A 19,363-nucleotide genomic window follows, 5' to 3' on the forward strand; every position below is an offset into this window, starting at 1 on the left:
ACAGCAGCGGTAATGACGAAAATAATTGAACTCTTGAGGCAAATTCTCGATATGGCAATCAACATACATAAATTATGAACAGTAAGCAAATACAAGAAAACTACATCGGAAGTAAAACAACCCAAGGGAACTGAAAATCCAAGTCATCTCATCACACACACACACACACACACACACACACACACACACACACACACACACACGACTATTTAAATTAAAAATGACATCAATATTGGTTGATAGCACAAAAATAGTCGTGAAGGATCAAGGAGGATGAAAAGACCGCGGCGAGAAAGCACTAATCACACCTCTCCTGGATAAGTGCGAAGAGAACTGAGACTTTTAGATGGCTTGTTGCCTTCCAAATTCCAGTAGTCGTTCCCACCGAAAAAATCAATGGTAAACGTATGTTGTGATAATGCAAGTTCATTTGCAAAGGTTATCAAAAGAGGTGGAGAGTACTGGAAATCTGGGGAGACTTGTTAACCAAGCTCAAAAGAACACCACCGGTTCTCATCAGTGAGCAATCTCTGATAATGACCTGTGGAGAACGCATAATGAATAAAACTGACCATTCTATGTAAAAAGGATAGAAGAGGGAAGAGGACTGATGAATATAGAAAACTGTGGAGAAGACTCAAAAAAGACTTGCAAAAGTACATAAGTTAGAACACAAAAAGATTGAGCACCGCAGCGAAAGAATAATACAGGAAATGATGAAATAAGAAACAAATAGACAAGAAAAGTAGGAAGAGAAAGAGCTACATGGACAATTAATAACAAATGACAAAAGAGAATAATGAAAACACCTGGACATGGCTAATAAAAGCCCACACGAACAGAGAATCGTAATCTCTTCTGACAAATGCACAGAACAATGCGATTAGAATTAACACCATTAAACCTAAAATAGATAAAACACAGGAAAACAGTAAATGTAGACTGTGTGGACAAAGAGATAAAACGATAAACCACATTAGTTAATACAGAAACTATCTGAAAAAGAATATAAGGGCAAGACCGACTTCGTGGGGGAAGGCAATACACTGGAAGTTCTGCAAAGTACTGCACCTCGAATATGCGGATAAATGGTACAAACACAAACTTGTTGTTTTACTTGTAATATCTAAGTTTATTTTTAACTATTATTTATTATATATTAATTTATTTTAACTTTATTTATTTTATTTCATTTATCTATCGATTCACTTCTTTTTTTGCCAGTAGTGTTTACGATATATATATATATATATATATATATATATATATATATATATATATATATGTGTGTGTGTGTGTCTGGTTGAATATCAGCGCTAGCTCTGCATACTTTTTTGTCCATTTTTTTTCAATATTCGGCTAACTTTCCGCGTTTTCCGCGAGAGAGTAGAGAAATTCGACAAATGTACTAACGTTTTCAACCCACACGAGTTGTCTTCAAGTACTGTGGCATAGTAAATGTTCATTGGTGAACTGCTTGATCAGATAATGTGCCTATAAACATTTCAGTACGCCGTCCTCACCCCCAAACCCGGTCTGGTGGTTGATGTTCCTTGTTTTTATTTTGATCTACTGAGTAATGCCTGAAAGAGTAGATGTAGGTCGCAATATAAGACGGCCAGGATGGTCGTGTTTTCTGTAAGGGTTTTCTAAATTCTTTCTTTTGGTGTCTTGTGTATAGTTAAGTGTTGATAGATTGCGATTAGAGGAGGGTGGGCAGGTGGCATATGAGGGGACTTGAAATACTGGTACGGGTTATGCCTACATGTGTGCTTTCTTTGAAAACAACTTATCCTCATCGACATGTTAATATATATATATATATATATATATATATATATATATATATATATATATATATATATATATATATTAAAGGAACTTTGTGCGTGTCTGTGTATGTGTGAGTTCGTTCGCTATGGATTCCGAAACGACTGGGCTGATTTTTATGAAATTGAACAAATTTCATACAAATGAACATTATGTATCTGGCAGTGTGCTTAGATAGTTTTGTATCAGAATGTTTTTGATAAGTACCGATAATCGAAAAAATTACATGAAAGGAGGAACAGGCAAATTTGACCAAAGTTAACACCGTATACAGCCTAACATCATAAGTGCATGTGAGAAGCCCAGCATATAAAATCAATAGTAGGTTCTTTGATCTGACAAAGGCGCGTTCGAAATGAATGTTTCTGTTCAATACAACTGTACCATGATATTTGGACTTTCCATGTTAAACTTAAATTCAAACCATTCATGTCACGCATATAGAATCAATAATAGGGTCTTTGATAATACAGGGGTGCGTTCGAAATGAATGTTCCTGCTTAGAGCACAATTGAAGCATGATACTTGACGGTTTCATTTTAAACTTTAATTCAAGCTATTATATATATAAAAATAATTTGATAAAATCGACAGGTTTTCTATAGTGCAATGTAAAATACAATGTATTGTGGACCAAGTCGCTGCGTATAGGCATGTGAAGGTTTCTCCCGATGCACCGCGATGGATCCCCAACTAGAGCAAGCAATCAATCGATTTGATTGAAAAATGGAGGATTTCATCGATTTCGATGACAATAAAAATATAGGATTGTGAAACATTCATTGGTCATCATAAAATCCCGAACAACATCAGGTCTTCCTGCTAGTATATATATATATATATATATATATATATATATATATATATATATATATATATATATATTGAACATTACTGTTTTAAAACTTTTATGCGTAAACACAACTGACCTGTTTAACAATAGAAATGGTCTCTTGCTTACCTATTTCAGCAAGATTCAGCCATGAATATGTACTTTCGGTCGTGTCGTATTTTAGTTGCTTGTAGGGCATTCTGGGATCGGTCATACAGCTATTTTCATTGTTTTGGTTATTAGTTATCTGCAAAGCGAAGTTTAGACAACATAAAATGAAGGAAAAGACAATAAAAGGAAGGGGATATATTTTATAATTAAAGATAGTATTTTATTGCTAAATATCAGCTTTGCAGAATGCATTTCTGTGGTGAAGGTTAATCAGATAAGGCGCACACACGCGCGCACACACACACACATATATATTACCGTTTTATTTGCTTAGTTACACATGTTTATATATATATTGTTATGAAAATACATATAGCAATTAAGCTACACAGAATATTCCGCGTTTCATTCTCGTGAGAATGAAACGCGGAATATTCCGTGTAGCTAAATTGCCTTATATATTTTTTATAACTTACTATCTAGCTCTACCTATCTATTGAGCATTGTCGAAGTAAATACTGAAAATTTACACATAAAATTATATGTATATTAATTTCAGTGATTAAATGAAGTAGTCATATATATATATATAAATAAACTTTGAATAAACACAAACTATTTTATAAAACACATTAAAATGATAAAAATTTTTTTTTTCTTATTAGTTTTGGACGTGACATTTGTTTTTTTTCCCTTGCATATAAAATGTTCTTGCGTTGTTTTATGGCTGTGCTGACTAGTAACGAACGCAGATTTGTTGGAACTCTCTCGTGAGCTGAAAAGGTGCGTGTACGCCGCTATGCAATAAAAGTTAAATTTGTAAGCTCTTTGACGCATCTTTGAATAAAATTAAAACTTTTAATAAACAAATAAACTGTTTTAGAAAATGTTTTTTTTCTTTTTATTTTTTGCATCTTGTTTTCTGTGGCATGGAAGCAGTCGTGCAAATCTCCTCCCCTGCATGCTAATTTTGGCCAATGGCAATGTTTCTCACCCTCTTTTAAATTTTAACTTTCTTGTAGCTTACCAAGACAGCTTATATATATTAGAACTATTACTTATATTTATGGATCTTTATGACTCTTAATTTTACATTCTGCAAAGCTGATATCCACCATTTGAATTACCGCTTACACATTTGGATTTTTGCTTGCAACTTAATCGCTAACTGAACACACACACACACACACACACACACACACACACACACACACACACACACACACACACACACACACACACATCGTTGGGTTTTGCTGATTTTACCTTCGTCTTCAAACGGGACTTTTACATAGAGCGAGGAAAGAAGGATATTCTATCAATCACTCTTAGCTATTCATCCTACTGCTTTTGTGTGCCTTACTGAACCATGACTTTTTACTTTCTTTTTATGAATCACTTCCTATCACTACTTGGGATCCTGACTCTGTTGGGACATTTATACTATCACAAAATGACCAAAGAAATAGTTCACGAACAAACATAGACATTAAGTCGTCTTTCAGATAAAATAATAATTAAACTAAAATGATGAGTGAAAAGTGCAGCATAGTTAACGATCGAGAAATAGTAAAAAAAAAAGAAGCTGATAGCACACGCTGAAGAATTTCATTTTCTACCGACCCGTATACTTTTAATACATGCAAACTGTTTGCAAGATTTTGTTTTTAATTTCAGCATTTGTTTTTGATTTTCGTGTGTTTTATCATCACACTAACACTAAAATGTCTGCATACGCAGGGCCTAACTTCGGTTAATTTCTTGCTGAAAAGATAGTAAAAAAATTATCCTACCATTATCCGTGAGTCAAAATGCTCCACCTTTTAGCAAATATCTTTGTAAAACCACACTTAATCGTCTAAGTTTATCAAGCCATCACTTCGGTAACCATGTTGTTTTCTGTGTGTCAATAAAACACATGAACATAAACATAAAATTCTAAACTAAAAATGGATACAAGTCCATAACCATAATCACCCACAAGAAAAACAAAAAATAAACACAAATCATTATCGTATGTATTCATAACAGAAAGAAAATATTATGCACCAAAACTCACGTAATTTGGTCAAGTAAATCTTGATAAATAAAAAGAAACTCAAATTTTATGGATAAACGAAAATCGACCATATTTTGACGTCATTTTACAAATAGTTGGAAGGACAATGAACATAATTCCAGAAGATTAAAACTTTTGCGAGATTTTAGAAAGCCATTCTTAACATTGGAGAGGCATAGGAAAACCTCAAATTCGGTACTGGCCAACACCCATTTAAAATAACTCTTCAGAAATATAGTTTAAAATCAGTGTTATACACCATGTTAATGTCCACGAATTCCCATTAATCGCTTTCTTTATAAAAAATAAACGTACTTGATCAGTTTAGAGGAGGAGTTATGGAATTGCATCTAAAATGTTTTATAAATAGCTTTCCCGCGTTAAAAGTATAAGGATCAGTAGAGAATTTGATTCTACTGCGTTTGTTATAAATTATTTCTTGGGTTTATATTTTGTTTACGCTTTTACGACTGTTAACTATTCTGCACTATTATCAACGACTGAATTCTATTTATTGTTAACATGCTTTGAATCATTAGTCAGTCAAAAGTTTTGTTCGTCTTAATTGCCCCCACACATACAATGCAGAGCTGTTGACGAAAATGAAGTTGGCGTTTACCTGTTGGCGAGATCCTGTCCTTGAAGCTAGAATAAACAATGGTTGTCTTCCGATCGAGTCGTACGCAGTCAGGTGAGAAGGATGTCTGAGCAATTGTATCGAAATATTCTTCTCTAGAAGAGGCAACCCAAAGGAGATATTTTCATACGACGTCATCTTGTTAGAATCAATCAGCGAAGCATGGAGCAAGTTCACCTGGCGGGGGGGGGGGATAAAAAACAAAAATGATTGAACAGCGTAACAATATACAATCCGGCGGCATTGTGGATTTTGATACAATTCCGTCATCCTATTACCGAATACCAAGAAGAGAGAGAGAGAGAGAGAGAGAGAGAGAGAGAGAGAGAGAGAGAGAGAGAGAGAGAGAGAGAGAGGCTTCATGAAAAAATACCGTTGCTTCAAAATATGTCTTGCCAAGAGAGATAACTTTTGGATAGAAAGTTATTTCATTTGAAAATATTAAAAAATATTGTTAGGTTGTACGTAATCATTTAACAGCACCTAAATGACATCGAATTCCTTAAAAAAAATTCATTACTCTATTATAATGTAAATATTTATAAAACTAGTTAGCCGCTCGGCGTTGCCCGGTCGTAAAATACACTTACATATGATACTTTAATTTATGCAAATTTCGTATTTATTATCATTGAGCCAATTCTGTACTAATTATTATAATGTACCTAATATATGGCAGTGATTTGAAAATTTTAAAAAATATGACGAATGTCATCGACTAGAATCAAAATTAAAACATAACTCTCCAACCTTATCCGTTACCGTATGATCTAAACACATACACATACAAAAACTGCAAAAACAACGTTGTTTAACATATAAATATATATTTGCGCATGCATACAAGAGCACTTTAATTCGACGTACACTTGCTAAGTTCCAATTTTTTTTCAATTTTTACCCCTTAACAGCTATTTTTACCCCTTAAAAGCTATTTTTACCGGATGAAGACCAAATCGAATTTGTTTCACATGTCCAAATACCTGTATATCAAGTCTGTAGACCAAAAATTGAGAGAAGTTTAGTAGAGACCGTTCCTCAGACAGACAGAAAGATAGACAAATTCACTTTATATATAATTCTGAAAATTCGAGTATATAAACTGAATAATTCTGTACACTTGAAGCGATGTCGACCCTATGCGATCAGGGTCGTCAGCCCTCATGTATTTCCTCCTGTGTCTGAAAACATGCTATGCGACATACAAATGTCTGTGCGTGATGTTGCTAAGTTAATCAAAAACCTCGATTGCAGTAAAGCTACTGGCCCTGACGGAATTCCTATTATAGTGCTCAAAAAGCTTCAACCAGAACTAGTTCCCATACTAACGAAGCTGTTCTTAAGGAGAATTGCGTCCCAACACCCTGGAAAACCTAATCAGTATGTCCCGTATTTAAGAATTTAGGTGATCACTCATCTCCCTCTCAATACAGACCAATCAGTCTTCTGTGCGTCATGAGTAAGTTGATGGAATCTGTGTTAAATAGAAAAGTAGTCAACCACCTCAGTAAAATAAGCTCCTCAGTGACATGTAATATGGTTTCCGTTCTGCTAGATCTACAGCAAATGCGCTAACGATTATATCTCATAGGATTAACGAATCTCTCGATGGAGGCTTCCTTTCTAGGGCAATTGCTCTTGACATATCAAAGGATTTTGATAGGCTATGGCATAAATATCTACTCTATGGTATAGCTGGAAATGTCTTCTCAATTAGTAAATCATTTCTCTTTGATATGTTCATAAGAATAGTGATTGATGGGCAGAAATAAGAAGCTTACAGTATTAATGCTGGAGTGTCTCAGAGGTCGATCCTGGGTCCAACTCTATTATTGATCTACATCAATAATCTCCCAAATCACACCCGAAGATCATTCGTAGACATTTATACTGACGACACTACCATGGCAACACTTCAAAGGCCGCAAACGACCAAGTTCTCTGATTCTCTATCCTCTGATCTTGAACACGTAGTGCAATGGGGAAAGAGGCAGCTGGTTACGTTTAATGCATCTAAAACCAAGCTTCTATCTCTAAATCATCAACATCCTGATCCCCGTCTGGCAGTAAGTGAAATGAATAGCTCTCATCTTAGGGAGGTTCCATGTTTTGACAAGCTTCTAAGTCTGACCTTTATCCCTGATCTGAGATAGAACACGTACATCGAATTCGTTGCCAAGGCTGCTGGAAAAAATGGGATCATTCTACCACTCCAGTAGATATCTCACTGCTGATGCAATTCTTTACCTGTATAAGAGCCACGTACACCGCATCTGGGAAGGAGCTGCTAGAAGCAGCTTATCTTGCCTTGACAGAGTTCAAAATAGACTTCGTAGCCTAGTGGTGGGGGGATGCTCTTTTCTCTTCCCTTGCAACCTTTTTATCACAGAAGAGACTTGCAAGCCTGTCTTTGCTTTATCATTATTTACATGGCAAGTACTCGTCTGAGCTCCAATCTATGGTCCCACCTGGCCTGACTTTCACGAAAAACGCTCGTCTAGTTGAAACTATCAATAATTCCTTCACTCTTTATCTATGCCTAAACCTAAACGTAGATTCCCCGAACAAAGTTTCTTTCTTAGAGCTGCAAGCCTGTGGAACTCTGTTCCGTTTTTTTTTTGCTTTCCAATTGGCTACAATAAAGTCGTCTTCAAGTCCAACGTGAACAAGTTCTTGATGAGTCGTTCCTTTAAGTAATTCAATTTACCAAATTTTCACTACTAACGATTACTACGATATTTTCCCATTGACTACTGTATACTCATTAACACTTATTCTAGAGTGCCCCCCACCCCCGGGCCTTGATAAGTGGTAACCCATTCATACAAGTTGATAATAATGCAGAAGTGCATATGCCAAAAGAATATTTAAAATGAATTCCAAATTCGATGAAGAAAATTGAAAAATATGGTACAATCCGAAGAAAATATTGGTTGGTTAGATGTAGAACTGTAAGTGAAAGCGTTCAATAGTAGTTGGAATAATCCCATTGGTCGAAAGTCAACTGGTAGACACGAGAAAATTGCAGAGGCGGAGATGGCTTCTTAATAGTACGTTAAAAGATTTTTACGGTGTTTTTAAGTGAAAAAAATTACTGCTGACCGCAACAACGAGAGGAAATTACAACTCGTACACTTCCATCAACCGAGAAATTTAAAAATGTGCTAACAAGCAAAATTACAGCTTGTCTATAAATATTACTTTGCTAACTATTTTCTCCTCTGAGGATAATGGCCATTCTTTAAAACTTCACGGAATAAGGAAACTTCAGGTTTTCAACTTGTGTTCCTTGTCGAATAATAAATGTTGTAATGTCTCATTTACAAAGTTTAAATTGATTTTACGACCTTACACAACGCGTGAGTCGCTATGATGATTTGAAGAAAATTATTAAACAGTTCATTCTTAACACAAAGGGCCTTTCTTTGACTGTAACCTTAACTCAAAAAGAAATGTAAAAAGAAAACCCAAAACAAGTGCATGGTTCCTCGTAAGAGTGCACAGTGAACGAGGCATAAAAAATGATTAAGTTCAGCATTTGCTCCCCCCATTTAGCCCCAAAAGTTCAGAGGACGTCAAATTATGGTGAAAATGAATAAACGGTGCAGTTTTAGGCCTTAACATATGTAAATTTCAGTTCTGTACCAGGCAAAAAAAAAAAAAAAAAAGAAAATGACTAAATCCATCATTTGCTCCCCCCAATTAAACCCAAAAGTTTCCAAGGCCTTAACATATTTAAATTTGAGTTCAGCACATTGTAAAACTGCTAAATAGACATACACAGGAAATTTTTGACAAATATGGTAAAAAAGTCCCCAAAATGAAGTGTTTTTATTAGCCCTAAAAGAGCCCCTTGTGTACACCCAAGAGTTATCGCGAAATACAGACAAATAAAATCATATAGAAATCAGTTAGTTACAACTTTTCAGAAAGTTTTGTAAAAATCCAAGGCATTAATTTTTTTTAATAAGCACAAAAGTGTCAATTTTAACCGTTTTAACTCAAAAGGCACACCTAGTGGGGCAACCGGAGTTTTCCCGGAAAATCCATTCTGTTACTTTTTTACTCATATCATGTTTAATGCTTGTGCAAAATTTCAAATAAATTCAAGGTGTGGTTATTGAGAAAAGTGCGGACAGACGAACGGACAAGGTGAATTTACAGGTCCACCCTCCTTTTTGTCGGGGAACCAAAAATGTCTTCTTTAATATCGGTACTCATTTAATATTATACGGCATAATCACGCTCGACACACCGGTTTTCGTTAGATCACTGAAGTGACGCGGCGTTGAGCCTGGGTAGTACATTTGGGAGTGTTGTATGTGCTCTCCACTTATCTCTGCATTATTTCGACTTTTTGCCACTGGTATCAAGCAGTGCCGATTCAGAAGAAGTGAGGTTTGAAATTGCGCAACTCTTGTTTCATGATTACATGCGCAGACACTCTTACAAGGAGTATCCGTTGTCTCCCGAGATAGAACGCAGGGCATTAATACTCATTGACTGTTCTGCGATGGCTCAGTCACGTTCTGTCTGTTTTGTAAATCGAATTCGGGCCGATGTGGATTCTGAGCTGGAGAAATACAGAAAAAAATGCGTCTGCACGCTTTCTTTTTCATAAAAAATTGCTTGAATCGAAATATCTTTAATATAGATTACTTTTAGGAAATGCTAATATGAACGTACACGTATGACGTTCGCGACTCTGGCTGGTCACAATGTCACAAATCGCTGTCTGATTCATTGACAGCTTACAGTAATTACACACCGCTTTACTCGATAAAGATCTAAACTTAAAATGTCTACTGAATCTGAAAAGAAAAGGCCAGACGTTGACCCCCCCCCTTAAACTAATCTTTCGGTTGTGTTGTTGAAGTTGGAATTACTTTTTCAACCTTTTGTTCTCGTGCCAACTTTTTAATATTTACTTTTTCAGAAAACACTCGTATATTTAATTGAATCGATTCTTTTTAATCTTATATTAATACTTGTTTTTAATTTTTAAGTTGATCATTTTAAATTCAGTTTAACCTTTGTAATTTTGTAATTTGAACGTAAAAAAAATTATAAAAAAAGCTAGACGGTTTAGCCCATTAAAAACGGGCAAAAGTTATGGGCCTTTCACTTTGACAAATAATTTATCCCAAATTGCTGTGTTGATGATTACATTTGGGCTCATTTTTGCATTACATACTAACCCTAGAAAACTTCTAGCGTAAATGTGTATTATAGTAAATAATCCATATTAATCCTTAACTGTGCATAAAACAAATACCATATAACTTAGTTCACTGCACCTTATCATAACAAAGATCCATACAAAATTTCAGTCAGATCGGCTCGGTAGTGTTCAAGAAAACCTCTAATGAGGTATTGTGTTGACTAATCCCTATTAATACCTATTAATCACTATTGTACATCAATCAGATACCATAACACTTAATTCGCTACCCATTACAATAACAAAGTTTATACAAAATTTCATCCAGAAAATAATTTAGTGGAGTTAAATTGCACGAATAAGATGGCCACTTGACGGGTTAGTTCATGAAATTATTCGTTCATCAAATGTAAATAAATAAATTTGCGCAATTTAGAAAGGATCTCTGAGTATTAGTCTCTTTATGATGAATTGTCCAACCAAGCCGAACTCGAAATAACCGATAGTTACCAAATCTGCAATTAAAGAAAACAGAGTTATCAATTTAAAGTTCGCAGCCTCTAAAAAAAACGCCCTATATATATATATTATATATATATGTCATCCACATACAGTACTGTTTCGCTGTTTCACAGTTCATTAGTGCGGCTAAACAAGCAACTACCTCAAGCCAGGATCGAAACCCAACGCCCATATGACAGTCGGAGCTTCTAACCGTTGCGCTAATCGCCTGCTGCTATGCGGGCAGTGAATTAACAATGTTTTGACATTGTCCAAATACCTAAGATATATATATATATATATATATATATATATATATATATATGATTTTATAAAACAAATTAGAACTGAAAAAGAAATGACGAGGCTTGCTGAGCTGATGACAATAAGCATTGATTGAATTTTCTCTTTTTCTCGTCTGACTAAAACCAGAGGCAGACAACACTGGTCAGATAAATGTTTCCAAATGTTTCTTAGCAAGGAAAATAAATGTTGGATGCAAATTATTTTCTTCTTCCAAAAGAGAAGACATATTTAAAGGATTGTTGTTAGATGTCACTTAACAGTATCTAAATGACACAGAATTCTTTTGGCTATTTTATAACTCTTATTTATTCAGGCGAGGTTTCTCAAGATTGTTGTTTTTAAAAAGGCAAGGTTTAAAATATAACGGCGGATTAAATGTTATCTAATGCAACCACGAAGAGTCAAATGCTTTGAAACATGTGGACGAATTAAGGAAGGCAACTGAATTTTTAGCAGCTGAGAAAGAACATTGGAGCTGGGATTTAGCGGTATTCGTTGCAGTGTTGTAGAACAGGAGTTATGTTAGTTTCCTTACGAGATTACAGAAGGTTAGTATATCATTACTTTAAGGAAATAAAACGGCAAAAAGATCTGGACATTTTCTTACCTCTTTATTTGTTGGGGTAAAATCGAGACATTTGTGTTGTTTAAGAAAAACAGCCAAGTCATCAAGAGTCATGTTAAAACTGACAATTTTGTATTGGCCAACAGATCGTCGCAGAGGTTCGGGTGGTGGTTTTCTCATGAGACCATGTAAACGACCATAAGTTCCGTTGTTTGGGGCAGCCGTCACGTTCAGCATGTCTAGTTTGTAAACAAAAGCAAAATGAGTAAATCAAATAAAATTATGTTAAAAATATAAATGTAATATTCGCTGTTTATCAAAAGCCTTCTATATAAATTAAATGGGATGTATTTGTTTATTTATGCGTCTGTGTATTAAAATAAATGAATAAATAATTAAGCGTAGGTGAATGACATTCAGAAGGGGCTCTACTGAGCTCCAGTAGAAACAGACTGGGTTAACACGAAGTTTCGGCCTGGAAGAGATAATAGATTTCGAACGGATGGAATGGAACGCAAAAATAACTGATTTTAACAGTGTTCTTATTGATAAATTATTTATGCTGTGGAAGGAAATTTTATCTAGTAGCTTGAGAAACATAGTACTCACATTTGTCTTAGTATTAAGTGAGGGGATGTGAACCATATAATCCTTCCCTTTCTGTCGGCATGGCTAATTTGTGGATTGGTCTTGAATATATATTTTCTCGGTGAAACCTCTTTCGCGTAATGCTTTATTATGGGATGGTAGAATTTCTTATTTATATCTGTTTGCTCTGGAATGATATATGCATTTAGCGTTCCTAAAATTTAGCTTGATGTCTGTCTCTCTAACATTTCAAATAAGATAAACCAAAACGATAAAATCTAATTAACTCATATTTTTAATATTCGTCTTTATTATATAAAAAAAAAACTTTATCAAAAATAAGTATAGTGTAATTTTTCAAGCATTACAAAGATTATGAGACAATAGAGGGGTATTTAAATACTCTCGGGAGAATAAATCCCTTCTTGAAATATTAAAGGTTGTTGAGTATACAGAAATAACACATACTACTACTACTACTACTACTACTACTACTACTGGAGGCTAACGATGAACATTTTAAGACACCAAACGTTGTTTACATTCCCATTCAAACAAACTCGAGCCTTTGTCGCATCATTGCAGTTTTGCATCACATTGCTTGCTTTTCTCCGAAGGAATATGCTCGGGTAAATACATTGACTCACTCTAATAGCAGCAAAATCACGCTCCTTCTCTGGTGATGCCGGAAGGTTTCATATTCCTATTTGGGATTCCCTCCTTTTTCCCGTTTTTCAAACCGTACCAACATGCAGAAATTTAAATGTAATATGAACAAATGCCTTGCTACCCAACTCTCAATCCGGGTTGACCCTCCATAGACATAGAGCCTGGCACAGTAACCACTTAATTTCAGTGGCAATATGAATAAACAAAGCATGATGTATAAAATCATCGTGCACGTGTACATAATATTGTAGCATACCATTAAAAAAAAAAAAAAGAAACCAAACAGATAAAATAAATAAACAAAATAATTATTCAAGAAATAATAAAAGCACACATAACATCATAGCATAGAATTAAAAAGACAGAAGAATATAATAACATCGATTGTGACATTGTGTAAGTCTCATATCCCGTTGATTAGCTTTGTGAGTTTTTGGTTTCTTAACAGTTTTTTTTTCTATATCTATACTGATATATATTTCTCTCAGGCGACAATGGCTGCATCGATTTGCAAGCATCATGTTTTTCTTTGTTTTGTTAATTATAATCTAAGATCTGGTCTGCCAATCGATGTGCCACCAGAAGGGGGGAAAAAATCATTATTTTCGATCGGTGTTTATTTATTTATTTTTTTACAGTATTTTTTTTTAAATGTATGTTTGTGCTTGTATGCTTTCACGGCACAAGTCCTGAGTGTCAATCATGTGATCTTGGCCACTACTACAACAAAAGATTTTTTTCTTTTAACCAAGATTAGAACTCAAGTCAAAACAAGCAGCAAAGTTTTATTTTGGGGTTACAATGACACTCAGTTCCTCCACAGAACGATATACTTTCGAATCAGGAAAACGCTATCCCCCCCCAACCAAACACAATCAGTTAGCTTTAGAGACCAACAGAAATATTATTGCCTTTCCTCCTGTCTTATATTCATATATGGTCATCCACAGACGGACTGTTTCGCTGAGTCACAGTTCTTTAGTGTGGTTAGACTAGCAACAAACTCAGGATTGAAACTCGACCTCCTAGGCGACAGTCCGCGCTTCTAACTACTGCGTTATTTGACTGTTGCTAAGATGGGTATGCTAAATTACAATGTTTAAACATTGTCCAAACGCATAAGTTCTATTTGTTGACAAAAAGAGCAGAAGTTTGTTGTTTCGCTGCCTAATATGCTCAATATATAGTCATCAGTGCGGCTAGACAGGCGACTACCTCAAGCTAGGATCGAAACCCGATCGCCCAAACGACAGTCAATGCTGCTGCTGTGTGGGTAGTGAATTAACAATGTTTTGACATCGTCCAAATGCCTAAGATCGATATGTTAACACAAAAAGCATCGCTTAATACACTAATGGCAGTTTGTGTATCACTTCCCAATATGCTCAACCAAAGATAGGGAGCATTATAGTCATCCACATGCTATATCAGACCTCATCAGTGCGGCAAGACAGGCAACTACCTCAAGTCAGGATCGAAACACAACCGCTTAAACGACAGTCAAGGCTTCTTACCATTACGCTATTCGGTTGATTATATATATATATATATATATATATATATATATATATATATATATTATTCCTTAATTGGAATTCATTTTTTGAGATGAGCATTATATATATTAATTTATTTTTATTTCGGACTACTTGTATCATCTTTATTAGTTGTTTTTTTTCCATCTTTTATTGGATTGTTTATTCACAACGTTTCGGCCAACTAATTCCTCTGGCCTTCGTCAGGTGGTAACCGCGACGGATAGGAACTTCGAATCTCCTAACTGAAATCTCAGCCATCACTGCCTTCCGTAGTTGTTGTCGTCTCACCACATTTGGCGCAGTTGATAGAGACGTTGAATCTCTACAGTTCCAGATAAACATTGTCTGAAGATAGCGGTTTCAATCCCACCCAAAGCGTGCCAGAGGTTAATTGGCCAAAAAATGTGGTCAGACGACAACAACTACGGAAGGCAGTGATGGCTGAGAATGCAGTTAGGAGATTCGAAGTTCCTATCCGTCGCGGTTACCACCTGACGAAGGCCAGAGGAATTAGTTGGCCGAAACGTTGTGAATAAACAATCCAATAAAAGATGAAAAAAAAATAACAACAACTAATAAAGATGAGACTAGTAATCCTGAATAAAAATAATATATATATATATATATATATATATATATATATATATATATATATATATATATATATATATACTGAGTTCGTGTAATCCAGTAAATTTTCATATACCAGTAAGTTATAAGCCAAAAAGAGATGACTTAAAAAGTAAGCTACAAAATTATCATATTTCATAATTGAGCATTAATATACTGTGTAAGCAAAATCAAGACATTCAAAAAATGTGTTGGTGGCAACAAAAGTGTATTTCATTTTACGTTACAATTGTTTCCATGCCCGGTTGACAATTTCAAACATTATATCATTTGAAAATTTTCAAAAACCAGCATTTCTTCAGACTTTATGAATAAAAACTCTCTTGACAATAGAACATTGTTTGAAGAGAAAGAAAAAGAAAGAAAAATTCCCTTAACGGAAAAAGCATGTGAGAAACATTTACCCTCCACGGAAAGCCCATTTAAATATTTATATATCACCTAATTTTCGTATCCTTATTTAAGAACAAAGTCATAAGAAGTTTCCACAAAAACCCTTAGTCATTTAACATTTTTTTATATATCCATTCGTTGAGTTCCTAAATTAGATTTCACTATTTCTTTATTTCACATAATTAATTTTTTTAAAAAGAATTTTTTAATTTTCATTTCCATATTTATAATATGCCTATAACAACCTTGCATTAACGTTACGGTTAATTTTAGTTTCGTGTTAGTGGCAAGTAATGTTTACAAATTATCGTTATTTTAGTACTTAGATTAAGACCATTTTAGGTTAATGTTTAATTGAATACGAGTATAAAGAAAAGACTGCATTATATATATATATATATATATATATATATATATATAGATCCTTATACAACATTTCGAGTAAAGGATTCTAGTCTATTATTTAATGTTTTAAAATTCCTTATCATTCTAATTAAATATATTTTCATATCGTTACAAAAAACAATTACGAAGGGAGATAATCCAATTATGTTGTTAATTGCTAATAGTTAATTCCGTTGGAAAAGAGTCAATTTTATTTCACATAACAGCTAAAGGGAGATAATTCAGGCCGTTTGATGTTTTCGGTCCAGTGATTAGAAAGCGTCTCTGATTTAATAATTAATGTAATCAAACAGATCCAGAACGTGCTACGATAGCTTATTTAACAAATTGTTTTTTACCATTGGGTTTAACCCGCATCTGTTATTAATCCACTAACAATTTAGGTTGCTCATGTCTTCAAAGCCAGAAATATAATTCGTGTGTTGTATTCTTGAGTATCTAAACAAAATGGTATATATCCTCTAATTATTATTCTGACAGCAAAACCACCAATAGCTACAAACGTGTTTCACTTTATTTTTCTTTCTCTTCAAACAATGTTCTATTGTCAAGAGTGCATGGAAACAATTGTAACGTAAAATGAAATTGCCATCAACACCTTTTTTGAAGGTCTTGATTTTGCTTACACAGTATATATATATATATATATATATATATATATATATATATATATATATATATATATATATAGACTGAATGAACTATAAATAACACTGCGGAAAAGAGGATGTCCACTACCACTAATACAGAAAGGTATTGAACTGGCTGAAAAATAGACCAACTAAGAACCCCAAAAGAACACAAAGAACAAATTTTAGCATACGTCTCTACACACAACACAAACAACCCAGAACTATTCACACAGATAACAAAAAACCTTATCCTCCTCAATCAGAACGACAAACTAAACAACATACTTAAAACAACAAAAATAATAAAAAGCAAACGCCAACCCAAAAACTTAAAACACATCCTAAATTCCTCAAAACTCGTCCCACATACTACAAAAGGGGTTACAAAATGCAGCAAACCGCGATGTGGAGTATGTGACATAATAATAGAAGGTAACACATACACATTCAAAAACCCAGCACAAACATTCAAAATAAAAAAAGGATCTAAATTGCACCTCCAGAAATATAGTATATGCACTAAGATGCACAACATGCAACAAATCCTTCATAGGCGCCACCAAAAATTTAAGCAATAGAGTGGCCTTACATAAGAGCAACATTAAAATTGCAGATAACAGACACCTCTATGCTTCAAAACACGTACACACATGCAGTGGAAACAGCTTCAAAATAATGCCAATCTTCCAAACAGACAATTATTTTTATTTACTTACACAGGAAAAAAACTTCATCACCAGATTCACTCCTGAACTGAACAGAGCCTAATATCATCACACAAAAACATGAAATGCAAGGTACACTCGCATGCACATCCATACACATATACACACCCACACATAAATCAGAACCGACACATTAAAACACACACACGTGCGCGCATACAACCACACACAGACATAACACCCCTATCTCTAATATAACACACTGAACAATACCAACCCTACTTAACCTCGAAACCAACAACACTAGGAAACACCTAGAACCATAGTATAATATCTGTTCCAACACCTCGCTCCCTCCTCAGTCAGTGGAGGAGAACCCCCTCATGACTGAAACAACTATCATCCTTTCTATCACCCCCCTCCCATACCTGTACCCCCTCCAATCCCCCCCTCTGGGGAACAAAATCTTCCCCACACTAGGAACCGATCCTGGGTCTGGCCATACCCACATGGGGAGACAAATAAATAGAAACATTAAAAAATCCCCTATACATATTTTAAATACACCCCTCTTTCTAAACAAACATAATATAAGGAATACCCGAAAAGACTAAAACGAAAAATCACAATACTAAAATCCAAGAATCCAAAAAATAAATATCAAAATAGAATGAAAGCACCCCTACCCTTATTTCAGAAGAGCTGGTCCCCCCCTCCTCACACATACGGAACGACCTCGGATCACAGTCACCTTCCTAGGAAGCAAATAACCTCATAATACTATAAAACAGTATACACATTCTCAAACCAACAAAAGCAAACACACACACACACACACACACACACACACACACACACACACACACACACACTACCCCACCCTAAAGGAAAAAACACTAGCAGAAAGAGAGAGTGACTATAGCCAGGTCAGCGGCCTCGACAAGCCCAATAAAAGAGTAATAAAAATTGAACATGCCAATGAATAATAAACACTTACAAGCCTCCACCCCTTAGAAACACTTCAAATGAACTACGAAAATTGCCATTTTTACATCTCCAACACATTTGAAAATAATTTCTGACGAAGACGCTTCACAGAACGTCTGAAACGCGCGTAAAAATGATTTCAATGACTTAAAAACATTATTACAATGATCCAAACATAATTCTCAACGAAAAACCAAGACACGGAATAATAAAATAATGTTAAAAAATACACATTGTTGGTGACTACTCCCTTATATATATATATATATATATAAAGTTATGAAAATGGCAATTAAGCTACACACAATATTCCGCGACAATTCGCCAGGCTTCTGCATTTCATCGTCGTGAGAATTCGTCAGGCTTCTGACAAATTCTCATTACGATGAAACGCAGAATATTTTGTGTAGCTTAATTGCCATATATTTTCATAACTTACTAGCCAGCTCTAATTATGTATTGAGCATTGTTGAAGTAAATACTGAAAATTTACGCATAAAAATATATATTCTTACATTAATTTATGTGATTAAATGAAATAGTAAGATATATACATATATATATGATGAAAATAATGGAAATAGTATTCCGACAAAATAGAGAAAATAAAAAAGGAACAAACCGTATTATGTGTTCACCAACGTTTCGTCTTTATTTTTCACCCAGAGGAAGTCTCGAAATAAAGACGAAACGTTGGTGAACACATAATACGTTTTGTTCCTTTTTTATTTTCTCTCTCTCTCTCTCTCTATATATATATATATATATATATGCACTTTTGAATTGAGGCAGCACAAATCTCTACTGAACGGTAAATTTTCGTAAATATCATACGATACCGAGCTTTCAAACAA

The 19,363-nt window shown here is 34.6% G+C and overlaps 1 protein-coding gene across 4 annotated transcripts in view; it reads right to left on the reverse strand.

The window, feature by feature from the left end:
- The window catches only part of LOC145279819 (uncharacterized), an 843,773-nt gene that overhangs the window by 20,557 nt on the left and 803,853 nt on the right, over positions 1-19,363 (reverse strand). For all 4 annotated transcript variants that reach the window (XM_080131190.1, XM_080131191.1, XM_080131189.1 and 1 more), the window contains exons 49-51: positions 12,045-12,241; positions 5,452-5,646; positions 2,792-2,909 (exon numbers count right to left, since the gene is read on the reverse strand). In XM_080131190.1, coding sequence (XP_079987316.1) covers positions 2,792-2,909; positions 5,452-5,646; positions 12,045-12,241 — 510 coding nt within the window. The remainder of the gene's footprint in view (positions 1-2,791; positions 2,910-5,451; positions 5,647-12,044; positions 12,242-19,363) is intronic.

The sequence above is a fragment of the Euprymna scolopes genome, chromosome 7, assembly GCF_053919585.1.
Source record: "Euprymna scolopes isolate OS-2025 chromosome 7, ASM5391958v1, whole genome shotgun sequence".
In the NCBI taxonomy this organism is placed as follows: Eukaryota; Metazoa; Mollusca; class Cephalopoda; order Sepiida; family Sepiolidae; genus Euprymna; species Euprymna scolopes.